Raw genomic sequence first — 23870 nt, forward strand, 5'->3', positions numbered from 1 at the left:
GTTCAGGTGTTACATGTGAAAGCACACCTGGTGTCCAGTAATGACACAGGAAAAAGATGTGACAAAAGAGCACAGGAAGAAGGTTTTGAGCTTTCTGTCACCCTGGGTCAAAGCTCAAGGCAGACCTCTGTTAGAAAGACCTTTTCTTTCCCTCTCTTCAGAGGGAGCACTGATGGTGCTCATACTTGCATTAAAGCCATACCTGGAGGCTGAAGTGGTGTGTTGTGCCAGGCACTTCCCAAAGCTCCAGAAATCTTATATGAGTCTTCATGGATCATGGTCTGTGAACATACTTTGACACCTGAGGTTTGTGTTTTCAGAATAAATTTGTTGTGACTAAGCACTGGTAATATGCAGATGAAAATGTTTAGCTTGTACTAATTAATCTTATTGCAGGTGGGATGGGGAGACTATATTTTTTTTTTATTAAATAGTGTGTTTTATTAAATGCAGTAGGTACTTCTCAAATTAGATTTTATTGTTTGGTATGAAATGGATGAGAATAATTCCATGCCTAGTTAATAAACTGGGCAAAGTTATTTTATTATAGTACTTGAAGTAATTTAATTGAAATTTTAAAGGAAATTAATTGTTATGGATAAAAGTGTGAAAAAGATGATAAACTCTCACATATGTAAAAATTATGTATGTTCTCGCTCTCTTTCTCATTCACATTTCTAGTTTTTTTATCTCCCTGCCATTTTATAGCAAAAATATGAATAAATGTAGAAGTATAACATTACAAAAGAACTGCTGGTGATTATGGGATGGACAACTCTTGCTTTCACCAATCAGCTGCAGACCAGTAATCCTGAAGTGCTGTGCAAGCTGCAGGGCTCCGAGGGCAGGCTTCCTTTGCCCTGCTGTGTGAGCCGGTGTGTTTAAAGCAAGTGGCCTCACCTGAAGAGCGTGCAGGGGCTCCCTGCTTCTCACAGGACTGAAATCCTGCTCGTGAGGCAGCTCTGGCTCCCTCTGTGTCACCAGCACAGGGCCTGGTGTCACTTGTGCCCAGGCAGGCTCAGAGTCAGTCACTGCCCTGCCTCGCTGGGCTGGGGGGCTGCAGCTGCTGGGAGGAACCCAGGGGCTGTGCCTTGCTGCTATGGCAGAGCAAACCTTGGGTGCATATTTTGAATGCACGTCTGGGTAAGAATTTAAAGTGCTTATGTTTATAGTGGTCAGTATAGCAGTTCTTGTTCCTTTCTCTGTGAACATTGCTTCCCTTTGCTCCTGTTGGTTTACCTGGCATCCTTTCTCACCGTATTCTAGAAGGTGGCAAGCGTCATCCTGACCTGGTGCTAACTCTGTTTGTACTTTGGGCAGAAACCAGGGTAATTAACAGACCTAAAATTTCATTTTTACCATTGGACTCAAGCTGTTAGAATTCCCTTTTAGTGTTTTTAATATACTTGCTTTCACCATAACCAGTGAGATATTTTTCCCCTTGAAAAACAAGTCTTGTATTAGCCAGGGGGATGGAGGGCAGGTAAACTTCACATTATATTATTCAAATTAATTTTTTAAAGTGTCAAGGTTTTTCTGTCTTTGATAAGTTTTATTTGAAATACCTGGGAGTGTAGAAAATCTGTTCCTAGGCAATCATAGTTTCTTCTTTTATTGTACTTTTTAAAGGAATTTTGCCTGATAAAGAGAGTGTTAAAAAAACCCAGACTATTAAAGAATGTATTTTGGAAAAATAGAAAACTCTTTTATCCAAATAAGTAACAAAAACCCAACAAAAACCCATCAACTTTGCAGATGCCCAATGGGATGGATACTTATTTTTTCTTTTACAAAGATTTTGTTCAAACTCCTGCATTTTCCAGAACTTCTGTACAGTCTTTCAAGTTGAAATGTCTTGACATTGCATTTCTCCCTACGTTATCAAAAGAGACTTGCTAGCTTTAAGCCAAATTCTTCGGCACATACAAGAGGTACAGTAACTTCCTGATTTATTTTGCTAAAATTACATTTTGAGGTCTCTGAGTTTTTTTAATATGTGCAGCATTTGGAAACATGAAGAGTCCTGGTTTGTGTTTTTTAAATGTAACTTGTTTTTTGAAATGTAACTTTCTTAGATGCTGTGAAGGAACTGTTTGCTTGTGTAACTTAAAGTATTGATAAATCCTTGTGTGGTGGAGCAAAACATAAAAAGCTTTTTTCGAATTATGAAGTAAATGGAAGAAGTATATCAATATTTAACTAAAATCCCCAACTTTTTCAAAGACAGACACAGACCCTTAAAATATCCTGCTAATATGGTAATTTCCCTTACTGAACTTGCTGTTTAGTTTTCAGTCCATTTCCACTAATGTTGCTGATGAGTTTAGAGCTGTGGTACAGAATTATTCAGTGTAGGCAGAGGTGGTGATAGGCACTAACAATTTGATCTTCCCTAGTTTTTGCTTCTTTTGAGGCAGCAGGTGGAGAGTAGTGACCACTTTGCAATTTGAGACACTCCCTGAAATGAGACTTCACTGAAGTTTAAAAACAAAAAAGCAACAGCTTAATTTCAGATGCAGCTCTTTAAATATTTATGTAATAATACAAATCTATGTGAAAAGCAAGTTATGGTCCCTGTAATTATTTCCTGCTAGAGTAGCGGATCCAAATAGCTCCATGGACATAAGGGTATAGTGACAGTGAGGATATTTTCCTGTTTCATTAAAAAAATTTCTAAATTCTATTTTGAGTGAAATTAAGAGATCCTCTCCTTTTTTTCTTTTTTTTTTTTTTTTTCAGGAGGGAAACTGTGGTCTTATGTCAGTAAGTTCCTAAACAGAAGTCCTGAAGAGAGTTTTGAAATTCCTGAATCCAGAATATCCAGTTCAACTAAAATTTACCTGGAGCAACCAACACCAACTCCTAAAGAAACTGGTAGCAGCACTGATTCCAGAGAAAGCTATGGGGAGAGCATGCTGAAGGTGGTCCCACTGAGGAGCAGCCTGACACCGAGCTCTCAGGATGACAGCAGCAACCAGGAAGATGGTCAGGAGAGTTCCAAGTGGATGGACTCAGCATCCAGCTCAGAAGAAGAGTGCACCACTAGTTATTTAACGTTGTGCAACGAATACGGGCAGGAGAAAATTGACTCTGGCTCCCTAAATGAGGAACCAGTGGCTAAAGCAGAGAGTGAAGGGCTGCATACCAACGAGAGGAGTTCCTTGCAGAGGTGCAGTGTTGTTGGCAGTGACAGCTTCACCTCCCAGATTGCACCTCAGGAACGAAAGCTGTTCATCGACGATGCCGAGTCAGAAATGGCCAGCCCTCCTAGGATACTGGACTCGTTAACTAGGTCCAAGAACAGCCCCATGGAGCTCTTCAGGATAGACAGCAAAGATAGCACTAGTGAGCTCCTGGGGCTTGAGTTTGGAGAAAAGTTGTATAACCTGAAATCAGAGCCTTTAAAGCCATTGTTTTCTGTCCCAGATCATGACAGAAGCTTGGATGCCCTGGAGAGCAAAATGAGTGTGAAAGCTCATGACACTGTGAGCAGGGGTTCAAATGACTCTGTGCCAGTTATTTCCTTTAAGGATGCTGCTTTTGATGATGTGAATAGCATTGATGAAGGAAGGCCTGATCTCCTAATAAACTTACCAGGCATGTCTGATGAAACAGAGGAGCCAGCCGTGTCAAGGCCAGCAAAGTTTACAAAATCTGATAGGGATATGTCAGAAGTAAAGTTGTTAGAAACACCTGATGTCTTGCAATTAAATAATTCTACAGAGCCATGCAAAGCATTTGATCAAGAGCCAAATCATGTGGCACCGGAAGCGGGCGATCCTGCCCACAAGGAAGCTAATGAGCAAAGCGGTGTCACTCAGGGGGCTCTTGGGACCCTCTTTTCATCTGACCAAGAGGTAGGTGCTTCCGAAGATGGGGCTCTGTTCCAAGAGCTTGGGGCCTGCTCCTTAAACATGACAAGCAAAGAAGAAAGTTCATGTGTTTCCAGCCTGCTCTCAGGTGCTCCAGAGGTTAGCTTGGACACAGATGTGCTGAGGAATGGAGTGTCGCTGTTTTCCAATCAAACTGAAGACAGCAGGAAAGAGGAGGCAGACTCGGCTATGTCACCAGCAGCTGCAAGTAAAAAGACTGCACCAAAGAAGGAAGACAAAATAGCAGGAGCAGGGCAGAAAGAAATACATCAAATTTTTCAGGACCTCGACGAAAGATTAGCGCTAACCTCCAGGTTTAATATCCCAGAGGATTGCATTCAAAGATGGGCAGCTGAAATGGTGGTAGCCCTTGATGCTTTACATAGAGAAGGAATTGTGTGCCGCGATTTGAACCCAAACAACATCTTATTGAATGATAGAGGTCAGGAACTTTTGCAAATGCATTTCTTTTTATTCGCTGTTGCTTCCAATTAACTGAGTAGGCGTTTTATCTTGTAATTAGTATCTTCATTTCCTGTCTAGAGCTTCATTATCAGTGCAGCAAATTCACCCCCAGTAATAGCTTCTAGTACTTAATGATGCCATTATTCTTAATGATACTGTTTTTAGCTACAAAAGGAGTAATTACAGTTCACTTCTGCAGAAAATGGAAGGGAAAAATGTTTTGATTTCTCCTGTCGTTTTGTTTTTAGGACACATTCAGCTAACGTATTTTAGCAGGTGGAGGGAGGTTGAAGATTCCTGTGACAACGATGCCATAGAGAGAATGTACTGTGCCCCAGGTTAGAGCAATCACCTGCAATGTTTCACTTGGAAAGTAGATTAGCAGCTTTCATTTTCTCATATAGTCTCTGTAGCATACAGCTTGAGATCATGCAATATCTGAGTTTTCTTTGCTTCTTTTCCTTAATGTCTTAAAAAGCTACAGGGCTCATAACTGCTTTATTGTTGAACTGTGGTGTTTGTTATGTCATTTCCATAATGTGTAGTTGTACTGAATGTCTTGTTTAAGCAAGTTAGGAATGTTCTGTTCCAGTTATTTCCTGTGTGTGAGTACATCTTGGTAAATGAAAACAGCAAATGAGGCTGAAAAGGTGGCACTAAAACCCTTAAAAATAAAAAAAAATTATGCATGCAAAGGACATGGGTGGTGGGGGGAGAATGACAGAGGTTTGAAAAATACAACCCTAATAGGCTCAGAGATGCCTCTGACATTTTTGATGAGCTACAGTGGGCTTTGAAATAGTTTAGAGGGCTCTTTCCTTAGAACTGCTTTCATCAATCACAAGAGTGATAAAATCAATATCTCTTGGGATCTTATAGCAAGGATGGCACTTGAAACTGAGCCTCCCTCTTTTCCTTTTTCCAATTTATTTTCTGCTAATACAGTGGTCTGTGATTTTTGGCAGTGACAGCCAAAAATCAGGTGTTTCATTTACAGCTTCATATTTTAAAAATTTCATAGTTAACTTATAAAAACTATGTTTAGAGTTGAAATTACTATGTTTTCATTCCAACCTTGAAATGCCAACATAACTTTCTATAGAGTGCGTGGTCTGGCCAGGCGTTGCAACTTGGCATGCAGATAGTCCTCAAGCTCAGGGTCTGCAAATGTGCTTAGAAAAATTTAGAATAAGAGTTACCAGCCAGGGAGTTCTGAATTTAGTTTGGCATTAGGTGTTTCTTCTGTGGTTTTGTTCTTCAGATGAAATGCAGCAAGGAACTGCCTCTGTGAATAAAGGTGGTAGGGTCTCAACAAACTTTGAATGTCAGCTTCTTGAGATAAATGAAAAATAAAATCTTTTCTATGGAAGTCAAAAGGGCAGGTATCACAGAAAATAATTCTTTCCACCTATCAAAGTAAATCCAACACCTTAGTTCTACCCTCATGCCACTTTTATTCAAGAACAAGATAATTGGGGAATCCCAGCAATTACTGTGTTTGTTAAATAGATGGCTGTCCTGGTTGCCAACCTGTGTGACAACCTGTTAGAGAGAGGTGTTTCCCTGCCTCCCTAACGCAGCCGCGAACAGAGCGCTCCCCAGTCGAGTTCTAGCAAAGATGGAAGTGCAGCCTTTTCCCACCCTGTCATCATTAATGAGCTGTGAAAGTCAAAGCTTAATTTTTCTGTACTTTAATGAGGATCCAAAGAGAGGTGCTTTTTGCCCCCTAAGCCCCAGCCAGCCAACTCCTGCAGTAATTAAGTGTTTAGGGAGCAGTTGAAATAATATTTAGAAGTCCCCGAATGCAAGAATAAAGTTTTCCACACAGTCATTATTTCCACCTCACAGCACAGGTGTGGTACCATCCGGGCTTTTTTTTGCTGCAGCTGCCCTCCCCTCTCTGCCCTCTCTGCCCTACCCCAGGCTACATTTGCTTTGTGTGTCTGCAAGGTGAAGATTTGCAAATGCAAGTATTAGATGTGTTCAAGGTGGATGAATTGGTAATGCTCCGTGATTCTTGCCTTTCCGATTTCTTGATCTTAATGTTACCTCTGTGAAGCACGCTTGTACTTCAGTGTAGCTGTTACATGTTAATTTTTAGAAGGAGAGTAATACTTGGTATAATTTAGCAGCACAAAATATATTTTGGAGTCAAGTGTCATTCTTTTATGAGGAATGATTCAGTAATGGTGTATAGCTGTGTCCACAGCAGCTTTCTTAGGGCTACTGCTGCTGGTAAATGTTGTTTTAGAACTTTTGACCAGTGTTAAAATAAATAATCACATTAATAAGCTTTATCTAGGTTCCAGTATTACAGGGGACAAAAAAAAAGCTTCATTTGGATGATAATTTTTTTTCATTTTGAGGAGTGTACTATGTCCCGGAACCCTTTTATCATGAAAGCATTGCTCCTCAAGCTGCTTCTTCGAATAAGGATTTTGAAATTATATTTGTCCTTCAGTACACTAGGAACAAGTTTTTGAGTTTTTAAAATTATTTTTTAAGTTTTTTTTTTCCAATATAAGTGTTTCTCACAACTTGGTTTTGCCTTTTTTTTTTTTTCCTGAGGAAAATGCTGTAGTTTTTTAGAGGTTAACAATTATCTTCACAAAATTTTATCAGGTCTTATGATTTCTTACTGTAATAAAACAAAGTGTCTAAAATAAGTGACTCAAAATGTCAAAATGAGTCTTTATCTTGTTCTGAATTTTCCAGGTGTTTTCAGGATTATGTGCTGTGTTGCCCTGCCTCTGGGTAGTCAGCCTTCCTTCTCCTTTTCTCTTTTGCTGAAGGATGCAGTGAAACTTGGCTTGTAAAAATTTTGTGTTTTGCTTGCTGTGTGCTTTTCACAGAGTTCGAGGTAGATTTGGATATGATAACTTGTATTCTACCTGATTTCAACAATTTAGTGCCTTCTTTCAACGTATGCAAGAAAGGGAAGGTGTCTATCAATAAGCATTGCTTTTTAGGGTCTCCTGTTGGAGACTGAGAACAGATAAGTTTAGGGCTGCAGTTTTTTTCTGCATTGATTTTTGAGGAGCAAGTTCTGCAGGCAGAAAAAGGGGAGGATGAATGTGAAATTTAAACACATTGCAGCATATCTTCAGTTTAAAACAGGTAGGAAATTGTATTACAGAATTACATTAAAATTTTAAACGTATTTGAAACAGTTGTGTCTTTTCAGTTGTTGAGGTTTCAGATGTTGCTTTTCTACAGTGTAACTTATAAAGTGATTTGCAGTGAAGTGCATGAAGATGCATTTAAATCTTAAGCTATTTGTTGAAGAAAAACATAAAGTCTAAATTCTGCAATTTATATATTGAAAACTAATTGCTGGATGGGCTAAGGATAGTAATGTATTAGTATGGAAGCTTTGCAGGGTCAAGGGACAGTAGAGGTCCACCTACGTGGAACTTGCTTGTGGGGTGTAGGATTTTGTGTTTAAGGTTTTCTGAGTACCAGAGTGCAACCTTGCATTAAGGTAAAGCAAGGCAGTGTGGGTACCGCGGCAGTGATCAGATCCCTGCCCTGGTGAAGCGCAGGGACTTGTTCAGCTCCTGTTGTACTAGGAGAAGTGGAGAGGCAATTTGACTGCACATGTCTAAAAGACATTATGCAGTGCATATATAAAATAACAGAACAACTGCAACGATTATAAATGCAGAAGCTTCAAAAAGACGAGGGAAGGGAATAGTTTAAAAAGCTTCATCGCGCTCCCTGCGAGCAGGATAATGAGTTCTGTGTGAAATAGCAATGATCGTTTTGCATCGTGCATAGGTTCCGAGCCGGGCTGCATCTGTTGCAGGAGTGGCACTTCCCCGCTGCCGACGGGAGGTGGCATTGTACCATTAATGGATGTTGCTGTTGCACTGGCTGCCCTTAATTTGCTTAACTTCTCCTAAGAGCTGGAGACGGAAGATGCGGCTCATTTGTGATGATTTGCACATCAAGAATTGTGCTCGTAAGCTCGTGGTATGTTACGGTGCTGCTGAATCTGTTGGTGTGGCTGGGTAACTCTTTACTGCTGTATAGTTCTGCTCAGTTTAAAAAAACCCAAAAGTTCCCGAACCAGCTCTGGCACCAGCAAAGCTGTCTGCAGATGCTTAAAAGTAATGTCTGTGCTATACTTTGATTATTGCCCAAACGAAATTTTTGCTGCTCACCTATGATAAGTCAAATGTTGTTTCTCTAATTCACAAGGGAAACGTTGGATTATAAATCATACCATATAAACTCAACACCACTTCAAGTAAAACTGTGGGAGGTTTGGCTAAGAATGACCTATTTGCTTTTAAAGAAGAAATTAAGCATTTGTAACTGAGAATTTCTGCTGTGTTAATATGGCTAAGGTGACTATAGTGAGGTTTATGTGTTTTGTTTCCTTTAACTTTCCTACTCTTTATAGTAATTTTGTTTTCTGAACATTTTAAAGTGCGCTGAGCAGCTGATGTCTGAGCACAAAGTTATTAGCAGATCAGATGAGAATGATTCACTTCTGTTTAAACAGCCCTTTGCTCTCCATGCCCCCTGAGACCTCTTATCACATATTTGTCCAAAAAATCCCCACGAAAACTAACAAAAAATCCCTTGCTTTATCCACCTGCCTGGTGGCTGATAGTATCAGCAATGTATCTCTTTATCTCTTGGTTAATGTGCCTTGGTATTCTGAAGGGGGGAAAATTCCAGTAACAGATTCAATTTACATGGACAGAAACTTGAGCAAATGCCAGCCTAGCAGGGGGGCCATTATTCTGCTCTATAAATAAGTTTAAAAAAGACACACACACACACACACACACACACACAAACCTGTGAATCAACATGTTTTGGTCTAATTGAGAGAAAAGCAAGATAGATGAATTTTGAAATGCAAATTATCACCTTCTGTTATTTTAAGTATTGGTTTTGCCAACATTGTGATCTTAACTATAAAGAATTGTTAACTTTCAAATACAGTAATAATTGTATTCCATTCCTGACAGTCACAATTTAAAAAATAAAATTGGTAACTTTTTTTTTTGAAAAGCCGTTCTCAGTATGGTTAATACCTGTGAGAAAGACAGAATTGTCTACAGCCGTTGCCTAGTCAAGGCTGTCTTCGAGTAAAGCAGATTTAAGTTGAGGATTTTCTCATGAAGAGAAATCTTTAAGGTACTTTTTCAGTCTAACCTGTGAAGTGTCATGTTGTAGAAGCTGCTTGCTGGTCTGACATCTTGTGTAAATATGATGTGTGAATGAGATGTTTTATTTACACTCCCTGAGTTCTTGTTCCAGCAGCGGGGATGCTTTCTGTTGCATCCCTGTAGTGTTTTTGGAGGACGAGGTTTCAGAACTGGGCTGCCTTTAGAGTCTTTTTTCTTTCTTGTTTAAACAAGTTTTCACCAGACTGTGTTTACTAAAAACTGGAGATTTGCTGCTTGAGATCCTAAAGCCAAAGGGAGCTTAGCTTCCTAGAAAATGTAAGTAGGAAACTGGCCATCAGTAATGCATCGTATTATTCTGAGGCTTTCATAAGCTGTGTGCTATAATCAAGTCTTATTTACACAGAGTAGCATTCACAGAAGCCTACAAATAAATATATGGTAAATTTGGTTTTATGTAACCTGCTGTTACTTGTGCACAGTGCAAAACCTAAGCAAAAAGAAGGCATTGTGTGTAAAGGGTTTTGTTCCAAAAAAAAAAGGCAAAAATGTTTCAATGTGCAACCTGATTTTTGTATTCCCAAATAAATATGTCACTTTTGCTCTTAAACAATTGAAAATACAGATGCAAAGTGCAGCTGGTCACCTAAAATAGATGGCATGAAAATAAAAATTGCTAGTTGATATTATTAGCCTGCATGCTATAATTTTTATTTACTTAATAAGGGAAAAGATTATTTGCCTCTGTTTACCAAATAGACATTTGATGCAGAAAAATCTGCGTATTATTTGTGTATGTGTTTTTCAGTAGGAGTTTGCAGGCACTCATTAAATCTGCTATTCTGTATTATAGTAATTTAATTTGAGTAGATTGTTTAAGAAGCAAAATAACTGTGGTAGATTAAAGTGCCATTGACCCTGAGATGTGTCGAGGGGTGGGCTGGTCTCATGGTTATACTGTAAGACTGGACTTCCTGCTTTTTACCTCTGACTCTGTCCTAGATTTTGTATGACAATAATGTTTCAGGATTATCTGAAAAAGAAAAGAAAATATCTGGATAGGTGAAGGAGCTTTGGGCATCAAAATCAGAAAAATGGGCTAGCTTGATTTGAAAAACCCTGACAATAGGAAACAGGATCGAACACAAACATGAAAAAATATATGGCTGGTGTGAATAAGGTCTGGATGTGCAGAAAAAGTACTGATTCCTGTGAGGCTGAGAGTAACAGTTTTTCAGCAACCATTTGGAGTGGGACAGCTCTCTAAAGACCCTAGAGTGTCCCGCAGAAAACAGTGACAACTGACTGCTCCCTGAATAGCAAAATGTCATGAACTTGGAGTTGGTAATTGAAGGCATAGGTTTGGGGAGAGCATCAGGTACTTTCTGAAAAAAATCTGATCTCAGGCTTGTTGTAAGTACTCAGTGTGTTTCAGGTGAAGTACATGGTCTTGTAGTTTTTCTTAGACTCTGTAACTAGAATAAGCAGTAAGATGTACCAAGCTGTTGATTTGTGAAAATCAGATGCTTTAGTCTGGCTGTCATAAAAGCTAGTTGTTAACTCCAGAAAAAACTGTACTTTACCTTTGTTTATTTATGTCTGTTGTTATTAGTAGTATTAATATTACAGATGGGACTAAACCTTGAAGATAGCATACAAGATGCCTTGTGAAAATAAAGGGAGCTAGCTGTGAGGTTAATTAATGTGTGCTTTGTTTTGATAACAGAACAGTAATAAAATTTTGTCTCTTTTGTCACATGATTCCATCTTGGGCTGCTAAAAGAAAGAAAGAAAGAACACAGTTCCCTCTATTATTTTTTCTTCTTTCTGCCCCCCCCCCCCAAAAGAAGAACATAGATGCTCATGTTTTTGAATAACTTTTAGATGAAACTTCCTATTTTCATACTCCATTTGATCTTAGCAAATGTTCATTGGACTTGCCTCACTACTTTATTGTTTAAAGACCATGATAAACTTCTTATACTTAAATATAAATGGTTCAATACTGTGCTCTATAAATTGCTGAAGCATTTTAGGCAAAGCATTATGGCCAGATTGCTTGTGGGATGTTTTATTTAGTGACTGTATCTTACGGTATCTTGGCTGACTGAGTCTGTTGAGAGTGAATTAGGTTGGAATTATTTTAGTTGATTCTCTGCAAATGTTTCTTTACATATATAGATATCAAAAGATGATAAAACAGTCATCTTTTAAAATTAAGTGAGTGTAAGGTAAATAGAATTTCCAGAGTCTCTAATGGTTTTTCATGCAATGTTTATCTTAATGGCTAAAGAAGGGGAAAACATTGTATTTCTTTTCAGGATGTTGAACAAGTCCAATTCCTCATGAACAGTTTCAGACACCTGATGGTAGTTCAGATGGGTCTCCTTATTTTCCTATCAGTGTAGGAATGATACTTGAGAGTATGCTATTCCTGCTTGCAGTGTGGGGTAAGGGAAAAGCCTTTCCTGACTCCTGGGTGTCTGGGGATGCACTATATCCACCTAGAGCCAGTTTTTCTGTGAGCTGACTGGAGTTGCTTTTTTCTAAATTTTTTAAAAAAATTTTTAATTTTTTAATTTTATTTTACTGTTTGTCCTACAAAATTTTTTATTAAGTTTTTTGTTCTTTGTGATTCATGAGCCATCTGGCCTGAGTGGCACAGGCCTCCTGTAAGCCTGGCTTCTTCCATGTTAGCTACTGTTTGCATGTGCTGGTCATGAGGCATTATTGTCAGCCCTGGAGGAAACTGTTTCTGGAAGAAAATGTGGCAAGTGTGGTAGTAAAAGCCTTTGAAATCCTTCAGCAGGAAAGGTATATATAAGGTATATATTTCAACTTGCTGTGTAAAGAATGAGAAAATAAGCCTTGGTTTGCCATCAATAGCTTTATTGAGAATGTGTGTTCAGGAGAGGGGAAGTTCTGCTCTTTCTTCAGAACTGGCACTTCTATTTAAAATACAAAAATGTTGTCAGCTATGTCTCCCTTATCAGGAAGTAAGGTATTGCTGCGTATAATGCAAATATTGAGATAAGTATGGAAACCATAAAGAAATGGCCTTTCAGTTGAGACCAGCTGCTCTGGAAGGAGGACAGTACAGGGTAGTGAAGGTGTTTGTTTACCTGCACCATCTGTCTCTGTCTAAACCTGAGAGCATTTTACAAATCTCCTTCCCTTCAGTTATCCCAGTGGCTGCTGTTGGAATTGCTTTGTGCAGGAATGTAGCATTGCTGTTGACTTGTGCTTCGTGGTGCTTGATGTCATGGCCATGCTTTGGGAAGGGAGAAAGAGGAAAGCTCTCTCTTTAATGAAATTGCAGTAAAGTTGGAAGAGCTATTGACTTTTTTTCACCCTACTTTATTATTTCTCTGATTTTCTATTTGAGGATGATAGGAATGTTTTTTCTGCAACTGTTGTTCTGCCAGTCCTAGAAGCACCAACAGCGTGTACATGTGTACACATGTTTATTTTTGTACAAATCCGAGTAAGGTCCTTGATTTCAAGGTTTGTGAACGAAAGATTTGGCACAAATATCCCCATGTTATTCACTTAAGCTTATGTGTCACTACCATTTATTGTCTAAATTACTTTGCTGATGGATTGAGATGAAAATGTTTTCTTAGTGAAGGCAGATATTGTAGTTCAGATTTATTGCAATATTGAAGCTTTAAAAAAAGCATATGCCCGGTGTGGTATATTACATTAGCCAGCTACTCCGTGTCCCTCAAAAGCACTTCATAATCTACAGTTTCTAAATTTTCCCATGATGTTTAGTCAAGTTAAAATGCAGTAATACTGATGTGGTATCCTGGACTTATTATGATCAGTATTGCATCAGAAGTCATGAGACCTGTTCGAAGGAAGGAAATGTAAACAACATATGTTTATTTGTAGTGTACACAGTGATTTTTAAATTTTATTTTTTTTTTAAGGAAAACATTTATTTTAACCTGGAATAAGGAAACTTTGGAACCTAGAGAAAGCAGCTGGAAGGCAGACATTGCATAATAGGAAAAATGTTGAGCTAAAATTTAGTTTTTGTGAAGGAGGGGACTCAGGTGTTGCCCTCAGCTGAGTTTTCTATTTTGTGTTCTGTGTTGGTTCAGATGACTTGTTATGCAGCTTCTGCTTGTGCATGAGAACCCAGGCAGAGCCCTTCAGCCCTGGGAGAAATCTGTGTTACTTGCCTGATCTTAATTTATTCCACTCGTGTCATTTTGGTCATGGCCAAAAGTGGATGGAACAGTTCAGTGCTGCTCTTGTCAGAGAACTGCAGTGACATTTGTTTTGGCTTGGTGTGTATTGAAAGTGTTCTGCCAGTTGAAAAAATGAGCTTGGATTTTGAGGAAGTGGACTCTGGTTTGCTTTTTGACTCTTATTCTATATAAGTCCATTTTCATCAGTGCTACTTCCTGTAATGAACAGTTGTATGAAAGGAGACACTGTAACTTTGGTTCTTTAGAGAGTTGGATCAGCATCTCTGATTGCCAGCATAAAGAGAAATAGCACCAAAACTGAGTAAAATTTTTTTTGGTAGAATTTCTTTTCCCTGTACTCTGAATGATGTATTTTTTTCACATTTAGGCAATTTTTTTTTCAATTGGGCTGTAACTCATGAGGCCCATTCCCACTAAATGCCTTTGGGAAAATGAATTATTTCCTTCTGTGGCATTATTCTAAAATTTAAGGTGTGTCAATATGGGATAGTTAGTGGAACGGAGAATGTAGTCGTCAATCTTATTAATTCTTGGCTTTGTTGTCCTTATTCTGTAATAAGTGTGTAATTTAATTTAAAAATAAAAATCTATACTTATTGGGAAGAGAGCTCCCTTGAACTGAAAATGCATTTCCATTTAGTAGGTTTCACTGAGAATTGCTGTGAATACCTTTCACCAGTTGGTTTGTGTGAAAAGGCCCAGCTTTGAGGGTTTTTTTGTTCTGCTTTTTTTAAAGGATAGTTATCTAGAAGGTTGGACTTTCTGAAGGACTTTAAAATTAAATTGCAAGAACACATTTGGATTTTTACACAAATTCTCTCAATTTACTGTAACTGCAGCTTCATCCTGGTGCTTGCTTGGGATCTTTAAACATTTTAAAAATGCATGTAATTATCCTGATACAGTTCCTCATGTGGTTGCTGTTACATCTTTATAAAAGTTTCTTGTTGCTGATAGGAGCATTAATCTGTAAGGAGTGGAATGAATTCTGCTGTGTGGCACCTTACAGTGACGTATCGGTTGTTCCAAGGCCATTAAGTGTAGTAAACTTTTCAATGTGAGGGATGTGCTACCTCAAGAAACAATGTCTGAGCCATCCTTCCTTGTTGCTCTTGCAACAGCAGCCTGAGCTTAGTTCTGGGAGGTGCTGAGCCTCTTCCAGCTTGTGTGGCAGCTGCACATCCCTGAGCTCAGTGTGGCTGCGCTTCCCTGCCTCTGGGGAGCTCTGGGGTGATGCTTCCCTCTCCCTGACCCTGGCCTGGGACTCATCTGGAGCTCTCCTTGGCCGTGCTCATGCTAAGCTCCATAAAATGATGAGCAGGATTTTTCTGCCCATGCTGCACTGCTTTTCACAGCAACAGCTATGTGACTGTATGCTAATTGTTGTCCTCTGCTGGGGAGCTGGTGTGGCTTTTGCCACCAAAGCTATTTTAGTGCAGCTTCTGCATTTTTTGGACAGTCAAAATGAAGATTTCATCTTCATTGCAATCTGGTTTTCTGCCTGTTTTAGAGCAGACAGCGTGGTGTGTTTGTATTTAATAATTTTTGTAGTTTAAAGCCTGGGTCAGTGAAGGCCAAGTTTTCTGCATGCATCATGCTACTGAATAGGGGTGTGTGTGTGTGTGTGTGTGTGTGTATGGCCAGGGACTGTCACCCCCTTCTCCCCTCCCTGCTGTCCCTTGTGCCTGTGCAGCAATAGCAGTGTTGGGTTGGATGCAAGGGGAAGAGACTTTTCATACCAATGTACAGTTTGGGCTGGGCTGTAGCAATACACAGTTACTGGCTGTGGTTATGCTGTGGGAAGCAGATTTGATATCTCTCTATGAGACCATTGGGAAAAGCCTCCCATGGGGATCCCAGTGAAGGGTGTGGGTTAGCCATGAGACAGATCCTATCCTCAAATGTGAAACTAAGGCATGCAGTAGACTACTGCACTACTGCACCCTCCCTTGTGCTGCTCTTCTGGATGTTTTAGGCCACTCTGATCTGTCCAGCTCTTCTGGCCAGGGTAAATTTTCTAAATATGCTTTGTTTTACTGTCTGTCATTGTTCAGTTTTGTCCAGAATAGAAAAACCATAACTGTAATGCCTCCAAGTCTCGAAAGTGCCTATGTATGCATGGAAAAGACAAATTATGCATGAAATGTATGGTGTTGCTGTGCTTGAACAATGCAATCTGTAGGTGGCTAAAGGGCTAACTAAATTGCAGGCATAATGAAAGCTCTGTGGTATTTAGTATATGTTCTGTCAGCATTAAACAGTCACCTTGTAAATATATGTTAATTTTGAAGGTGTAACTGACCTTTTTAATATTAATTGAAATGTCTCATGTTTAGAGGTTGGTGCTATCCTAGAAGAGACTGAAGCCTGTGACTGGTGGAGCCTGGGTGCCATTCTTTTTGAACTCCTCACTGGGAAGGTAGGGCTGGGGGCAAGTGACTCGATAAAAGTGACTTCTTGGCCAGTAGTTTCTTACCAGTGGTGTGCTCAGGTGTGATTCCCTTGATTGTATTTCTCTGATGAGCTTTGCCAACCTGAGCACTCTCAATTTGCTTAGTCTGCCTGGGACCAGAGAAACAAAACATCCTCAGGCTTCAGCAGAGCATCTTAATAGAGCTGTACCAAACTAAGGACTGAAAAAATAACCAAAACTATGCTGCCCTCTTAGCTACAGTGAAATCAAAGTTCTCTAACATTCCATCTGTACATGTACAAAACTTTTGCCCTAATACTTCCACTAGTATTTCCTGAGACTGTGTAGAAGCAATAAATTGCTGTTACACATTGATTCGGTATTTTGAGACAAAGAGCGCTCAGCCAAATCAAACTGGTAATTGGTTGACGGCTCTGCACAAAGAAAGCAAAGTCCACCAAATTCCCAGGCTCTTCAAACTTGAGCAATAGAACAGAAGCTTTAAGATGTAAATGTTCTAAAGCTCTAACTCAGGGAGCTCATCAGCACCTGTAGACATTCCTCCCAGAACCAGTACTTCATACTAGGAAGCACTGAATTTTGGCTTTGTGTGTTAAATTTGCATGGACAGTAGGAGATAATCCAGCACTGCAGTTTTGAAATTAATAAATATGCCTTCCTGCTTTCATTTATTTTTTCCCTTTTTCCTTTTCTCCTCCAGTCTCTGGTTGAGTGCCATCCATCAGGAATAAACACTCATACTTCTTTGAATATACCAGACCATGTATCGAAGGAGGCCAGATCACTGATTCAGCAGGTGATGAGGGGAGAATTTGTTTTCTCTGTGGATGCGACAAATACTTACCTACCTAACTTGTTCTGGTGAAGCAAATGTAAAACCAGAAAGCTCCTGGTAGGAACATGGATAGCCCTTTTGTCAGCACTAATGAATTTTGCCCAGTTGTCTTGTTGCATTTGCAAACTTTGACTTCTGCTGCCGGCTGGGTCTGTAGAAAACGGGAGTGCTTTGCCATTTCTTCAAAGAACAAGTTTGGCAAATGCTTTGGAAATACCTGCTGGTGATGCATGAACATTTTAGGAATTGTGCCCTAAATGTTCATGGAAACATTTGTAGTGAAGTAAAGTAAAAAATGCTGATGCCAATTCAGCAAAATAGCTCAAAGTGCTATGAAACCTGTAGCACACTGATTTGAGGTTATGACCTTGCTGTGGTTGAAAGTGTGTAGCTCTCCTCCAGGAAACTTTCTGGATGCCATTTTTAAGAAAAGTGCTTTAAATGGTGAATCCAATGACTTTTGTAGTCAGAAGTGGGTAGGTTGGACAAAAGGCAAAATTGTAAGATATAGACAAGCTTCCAGACTGATTCACCATTTAAAAATTATTGGGAATAGTACTGTTTGATGGTTTTAGTTTACTCTTAGCTTTAGGTAGTCATAACTGAACATATAGTACAGGGTCTTCAAATTCAATTAATGCAATCTTCCTGCTAGTTAATTTTGACATAACTGTGGAAGTGGTGCCTAGATCTGATCTGTTCCACTTGAGAAGAAGCAGCAATATATGCGAATTGTGCTGTTCAGGTTTGAAGAGGATCTTGGTAGCGGGTGCATAAATAGTGGCATGACTTAGATGTAGTTTTGAACAGAGCAGAGTGGACAAAGTATTTCTTGAAGGAAACAAAGGAAACAGATTTTGAAAATTCAGTGAGTGAGAAGAGCCAGGGACAGATTGATTTCTGTGCTGTTACTGTGACATGGTTAGTGGAAATGGAACTGTATGTTTGGACACCACCTATTTTGACTAAGTGACATGAAGTCACTGAAGGTGAAAGTACATGTCTGGCAAAGGTAGAAAGGGAAGTGATTGAGGAAAAATCCCATTTTCACCCACAGATGCTATAAGGGACAAATAGCTGAAGGAAAGCAAAATCACATTTAATGAAGGGAATTCCTCCCATTAAGACTAGAAGACAAATGAAGTCGTCCAGTCCATGTGTCCCTGCCAGTGTAGGATTGTTTTTTGCTGTAGACTAATACTAATTATTACTAGTACTACTAATAGTATTACCAGCACTATAGTAATACTATTAGTAGTAATACTACTACCAATAATACTATTAGTATTATTACTACTATTGGTATTATTAGTACTAGTACAATTCAAATGTATTGCCTATTTTCACATATGCCAAAGAATGTCTTCTCTTTTGCCACCGGTGGGTTTCAGTGGCAAATGTATTTCTGCCACTCACAGCTGTGTTACAAGGCCATGTCTGTTCAGAGAACAGTCTCCCCAGTGCCTGTTAGATGAAGCTGTCTAGTGCAGGGTGGTGGCTTATCTGGTGGAGGTTTGGCTATATGAAGCAGTAAATCACATTTTTGTTGTGTGACTATCCAAGGAAGCTGCCATTCATTGTTGAGGAAGCCTTGTCAGGAAAAGGAAGAGAGCTCTCTTGGCATGGATAGCAATTTGTCATTGCGACTTTCCTTCCCCCCACTGCCAAGGGTAAACAGGTCAAAACATCACAGAGTAACTCTCCGGGATCAGTGTTCAGCTATACAGAAAATTGTGTCAGGCGTTGTCTCCTGCTGTGGCTTCCAGTCCAGATGACTTCATTGTAAACATCTTCTTCATTTAGCCAGCATCTGAAAAACAGAGATCTGCTAATTTCTGCTGAAAGATAAAGTTGTTTTTTATGTTGGTTAGGAATTTTGCACTCAGGTTTTTGTTTTCAGGAACCTTCAAGTTCTACTACCAATAAAATATGCAATGTGGCTTTTCAATAGGTGTCTTGTTTCAGTTTACTTTTTTTTTCTGAGATTAAAGTTATTCTGGAAGGACAAACTCCAGAAAATAAGTGACCATGCGTGATTTCCCTGTGGTGGTGCTGCCTGTATTTCCTGGGAAGGCAGATACACCCTGGCTGCATCTGTGGCTTGTGGGAGATACCAGAGCAGCACCATTCACTGTCAGCAAGCTACTTTTACTGTGTGACACTATGACTGCAAATAGCAGAGCCATCTTAAAATGTGTAAATTCCTATGTTTATGGATGTAGGCTCACTTAGATGTTGACTGCATCAAGATATGAATACACATTTTTCCAAGTGACAACTGGGAGAAGTTATCCTATTAAGCTGTTGCAGAAAAAGCAAGCAAGAGATCGTGCCTTTGTACTGGCTGTAATTGAATAGAGTATAAACACTTCTTGAAAACTGCAAAATATGTTTGTATGTCTTTATTAGTTTCTTTGGAGTTTACCTTTGCATTCCCTTTTATATGGATTGGTATCTTTAAACAGATGTAAATATTGTGATTTCCTTTTCACATGAATTCAGCATGTGATGTACAACTAAAAAGCAAATGAGGTGCTGAGTTTCAGGAAATTTCCATGAAGCCATTAGGCTGTTTTGTTTCTTTCACTGGGGTTTTGACTTTTAAGTTTTAGGCCATTTGTAGGACTCTTTAAAACTTTTTTTTTTTTTTTAGGAAATGGAGAGCTGGCTATGTTATCCTGATATTTTAGGACCAGCTCAAAATTTATGAAACGGAAAGTTACAGACTGCTATCCCTGATGTGGCCATAACACAGTGGTGTGAGCAAAGGTTAACATGAAGCAAACGCAGCGTCCAGAGTTAGTTCTACTGATGCAGGCTCTGGCTTCTGCTGTCTCTTTTTAAAATGAGGTTACACTTGAAATGAAGTCCCAGTGTGCAGTGCTTCAGGGAATTGCATGCTGTGATCAGTAGTCTCTGAAGACTGTAAGACTGATACTCAAGGAAAGGAGTCTTCTTCCATTTACTGGATTTTAGGAATTTCAAGTATGCTTTTGCACTCTTGAAAGTAATTCATAGAGCAGGAAAACAGTAGGATGTCCCTTACCTTAGACCTCTCTGGAACTTTTAAGCAGTTGTTTTTGTTCTTACTCACTGAATCATGTGTTTTTTTCTTTTATGTCAAGCTTTTGCAGTTTAATCCTGCGGAGCGTCTTGGTGCTGGCGTTGCTGGTGTTGAAGACATCAAATCTCATCCATTTTTTGCCCTTATAGAATGGGCAGATCTGCAGAGATGAGAGACACGTGCTCTCTGAACAAACTCAGGTCAGCTGGACAAGTTTCTCTGGCACAGGAGCACCCTGACTTGCTTCCTTTGGATGTCTCAAACCACTTGGATGTAATGGCTAAAGGATGCTGGAGCAACAGAGCCAAAAGTGAACACTTTTAACAGGAATCACTGGTTGTACAGGGTGCTGGCTTATTTTTACCACAGCTGGTTGCTGCGTGTGTGTGAGTCCTTTCATCAAAGGAAGGTTTGTGAGGCAGCTCCTGGGCAGCATGTTTGGCACTGCCAGATAAGCAGGGGCAGGAATGTCCTCCTGGTGCTTTGTCCGGTGATAGAAGTGTCTATAGACTGTGCCAGTTGAAAGTATTTTTTTATTGTGTCAATAGACCATTTCCCTATGCTAAGTGCAGCTCTTGGAGGGGTAGGGAAGGAAAAAGCAAATAATTTATTAACGGTATGTGCTAAAGAAAATACTAAATAAAATACTGAAATGCTTTATGCAAAAGTTGACACATTAAAAATAATATATCATTAAAAATTAAGAAAGCTGTTGCATAATACTGTGGAATATGTCTTGAAAATAGCATATCATTTCCCATTCTGGAAAGAGCATATAAAAGGCAAATAATGCTGTCAAATGTTGTACTTTGTTGGCTGGCAATGTCTGTTTAAAACTCTTGACTGTTGTATTTGATGAGCTACATGTTAAAGTCACTACAGAAAGGGAAATCTTCTTTTCCTCAGCTGGATAAACACTGCTTCAGCACTCTAATAAGGAGCAAGAACACATAACACTAAATAAATATATAGATAAAAAAGGAAAAACTCTTCTTTCATCGCTGCAGCCACTGCTTTATCACTTAATGAACTTTACTTCCTCTAAGTGTCCTATTTTTAGCTGCTACTTCAGGAAAAAAACCTTTCTGCTCGTGTTCTTGTGCTTGAGGAAGCTTCTGAACTCCTCTGTTTGTTTGTTAATACTCCTAATAAATCAAAGAAAGCCTTCACCCACTCTGCTGCTTTAACAGGAAGAAGCCTGGGATTTGCTCATGCCAAATGACTAAGTGACATCTCTGAGCAAACCCTAGTGGGTAAGACTTGGGCAGGAGCCAATTAGCTGACCTGTTTGTTTGCTAGAAATGTCTGGAGAATGGGAGAAAAATATAAGACATGCAGAATATTTTGCTGAGTGCTGCTAGTGCTGCTAAGCAGCCATGCCTGTATGGGTTCCTGATGTACAAACACTGTACACTGCAATGTACAGATTATGTATCCATGGATTTTTTTCCTAAATATTCCCTTTGCTTGCAGTCTTCCCCCCCCCCCGCCCCTTCTGCCCAGCTTTATCCGGAGAACAAAGGGCAAATTCCTTTGGGAAAGTGAGGTGACAGCAACGATTATTGAATTTACAACTCAAAAAAAAAAAAGTGATCCTTCCATTTGTATTTTAGCAGTGTATTTTATGGGCACTCCCAAAAGTGCATCTGTACAGTCTCCATCTGTTAGACATCAGGTCGATGTATTCAAATAAAGTGGAAAAGGAAAATGCTTCACTTAAACAAAGGAAATCTGGAAACTTTTTTTTTCCTTTTAAAATTATTCCACTCCTCTCTTTTTTTTTTCTTTCTTCCCTTTCTTGTGATCACCAGGCCAGCAGAGGGGCTGTCACAACACTGCAGGTTGTAACCAGGTCACTAGTATCACTGCCTACCCAGGGCCGTCCAAGATTACATCACTCACAGAAGCTGCATTTCAACCCGCCACCCTCTGGCTTCATAACAGGAACTCCCTCAGGTGAGCCACAGGAACAACTTCCTGTGCCGAGCGGGTCGGAAATCTCTAATGCAGAGACCAAGCTGATCCCAAGCTTCCTTCCAGCACTGCCCTGGCTGTGACTTTGGAGAGGGCTTCTTGCTCAAGGAAAGCCTCCCTCCCCTTGGCCACCTGATTCCCTCCCTGGGGCTCTCTAGCCCAGCTACCAGATAATGCCACTGCCTGTGTTAATCTGTCCCATTGCATTTGCCTGATGATAACTGTACAAAAAAAGTATTTTCCATGTTACTTTGAAATGCTGTCGTGTTCAGGTTGTGCTTGTGTGCTGGCTGTAAGCAAAGGCAGAATAAGATAGCATGGGAGCACAAGCTGGTTTCTGTGAGCAGCAGCAGGAGAACTCCATTCTGGCAGAAACCAGATGATCAGTCACTCCCACTGCAAAGCATTCGGTTTAGTTAATGACACCAACATATTTTTTCAAGTATGTTAGTAGTGAGGAAATCTAGATCATGGAGAGTAGAAGGAATGGCAGTGACTTGCCAGAAATGAGCTTTTGAGATGCTACAAGTATTTGTAACATTACCACTGACTCAGATAATTGTTTGTCAAGGGAAGCACGGTCTGGAGTTAATTGCACAAAACCAATCCTGCTTCTATTTTTATTTTTTTTTCCTTGGACATGTATTATGTTGTATTGGTGTTTACATGTATTCCTTTAATAAACAAAACCTTTCAAACCTAATGTAGACCTTTGCTTTCTGAAGTTCACATTTAGTTCTTGGAGACTGACCATACCTGATCAGTGCTTTTTATCCTTTGCTTTAATGAGTTGAAATGCTCTAGCTACCTTCTTTTTGGTGCCTGTTACAAAGCCCTGTGATGCACACCTCCATTTGGATGAGTGTTCATTCCCGCTTCCTTCTGTTGCACCTAATAGCTAACAGCAAAACAAATCAGTGCCTTTTTCCCCCCCAAGAATTAGCTACAGTCTATGTAAAACATGGTAAAATAAACCTATAGATTTTCCTATTCTCCTCTGGATGTTCAGGTACAGCAGATTACACACTTGGGGCATCTCAAAGTGGTAATTCTTTTCACCCTGTTGAACCACGCTGTAATATTCTTTGTGTCCTACTAAGAGAAACTGGGATACAAAATGTTCAAAGGCTTGCCTTGGGTAGAATTGCCGTGAGGTAAGCCTGGGCCCCTGCCCAGACCTATGGGAGAAACTGCACCTCATGAAATACAAGGGACATAACTTTGAATGGCTGTATTCACAGCTTCTGTTCTTGTAGCACAGCTCCTGTGTCTCCTGTAAAAATCACCTCGCAGACAGCAGTCACTGTCACGCTGACTCCGGGCGCACCTTTGGGATGCTGAGTTGGCAGGGTTACCCGCGCTGGAACATCCACCCGGCTCCTCTCTCCAGTGCTAACCTGTTCCTTGGTGTGTCCCCGCAGCGAAGGGCACTGGGATGAAGAAGGCTGGGGAGGTCAGCTCTCTCTAAATGAAACACTCAGCATAACAAGGTACAGGGAAGTGTGAAGTAAACCACTACAGGATTTTTTTTTTTTTTTTTTTTGAGTGTGGTATCATTTGTTTTCTCAAGGACGCTGAGTAGGAAGCTGGAGAAACAGAAACTTCCTCTCTGGTGAGATTTATGGTAGGGATTTTAGCAATAAAATGAAAAAGTACAATTGTTAGTTTCTTTGGGTTTTTGCTTTCTGTGAGGGCTCTGCTGTGAGCTGAGTGCTCTGGCTCCTGGTTTCTGCCTCGTCCTGTGCTCCAAGTGAGGGGGGCCCCGGCACGTGCCATCCTGTGGCTGGACAACCCAGCGTCTTCCTCCAGTCAGCGGCACCTCCGGCAGCCGGCCCTCAGCTCCGTGCATTTACTGAGCCGTGGCTTTC

The 23870-nt window shown here is 40.0% G+C and overlaps 1 protein-coding gene across 4 annotated transcripts in view; it reads left to right on the plus strand.

Annotated features, from left to right (window-relative positions):
* Window positions 1–22705, plus strand: part of RPS6KC1 (ribosomal protein S6 kinase C1) — an 85864-nt gene extending 63159 nt beyond the window's left edge. For 3 of the 4 annotated variants that reach the window (XM_038134143.1, XM_038134141.1, XM_038134144.1), the window contains 5 exons: window positions 2740–4314; window positions 4586–4675; window positions 16032–16114; window positions 16830–16925; window positions 20090–22705. In XM_038134143.1, coding sequence (XP_037990071.1) covers window positions 2740–4314; window positions 4586–4675; window positions 16032–16114; window positions 16830–16925; window positions 20090–20200 — 1955 coding nt within the window. In that variant the 3' untranslated portion in view covers window positions 20201–22705. The remainder of the gene's footprint in view (window positions 1–2739; window positions 4315–4585; window positions 4676–16031; window positions 16115–16829; window positions 16926–20089) is intronic. The other variant, XM_038134142.1, reaches the window with a different exon arrangement.
* The last annotated feature ends 1165 nt before the right edge of the window (window positions 22706–23870 follow it).

This window comes from Motacilla alba, chromosome 3 (genome assembly GCF_015832195.1).
Source record: "Motacilla alba alba isolate MOTALB_02 chromosome 3, Motacilla_alba_V1.0_pri, whole genome shotgun sequence".
In the NCBI taxonomy this organism is placed as follows: domain Eukaryota; kingdom Metazoa; phylum Chordata; class Aves; order Passeriformes; family Motacillidae; genus Motacilla; species Motacilla alba.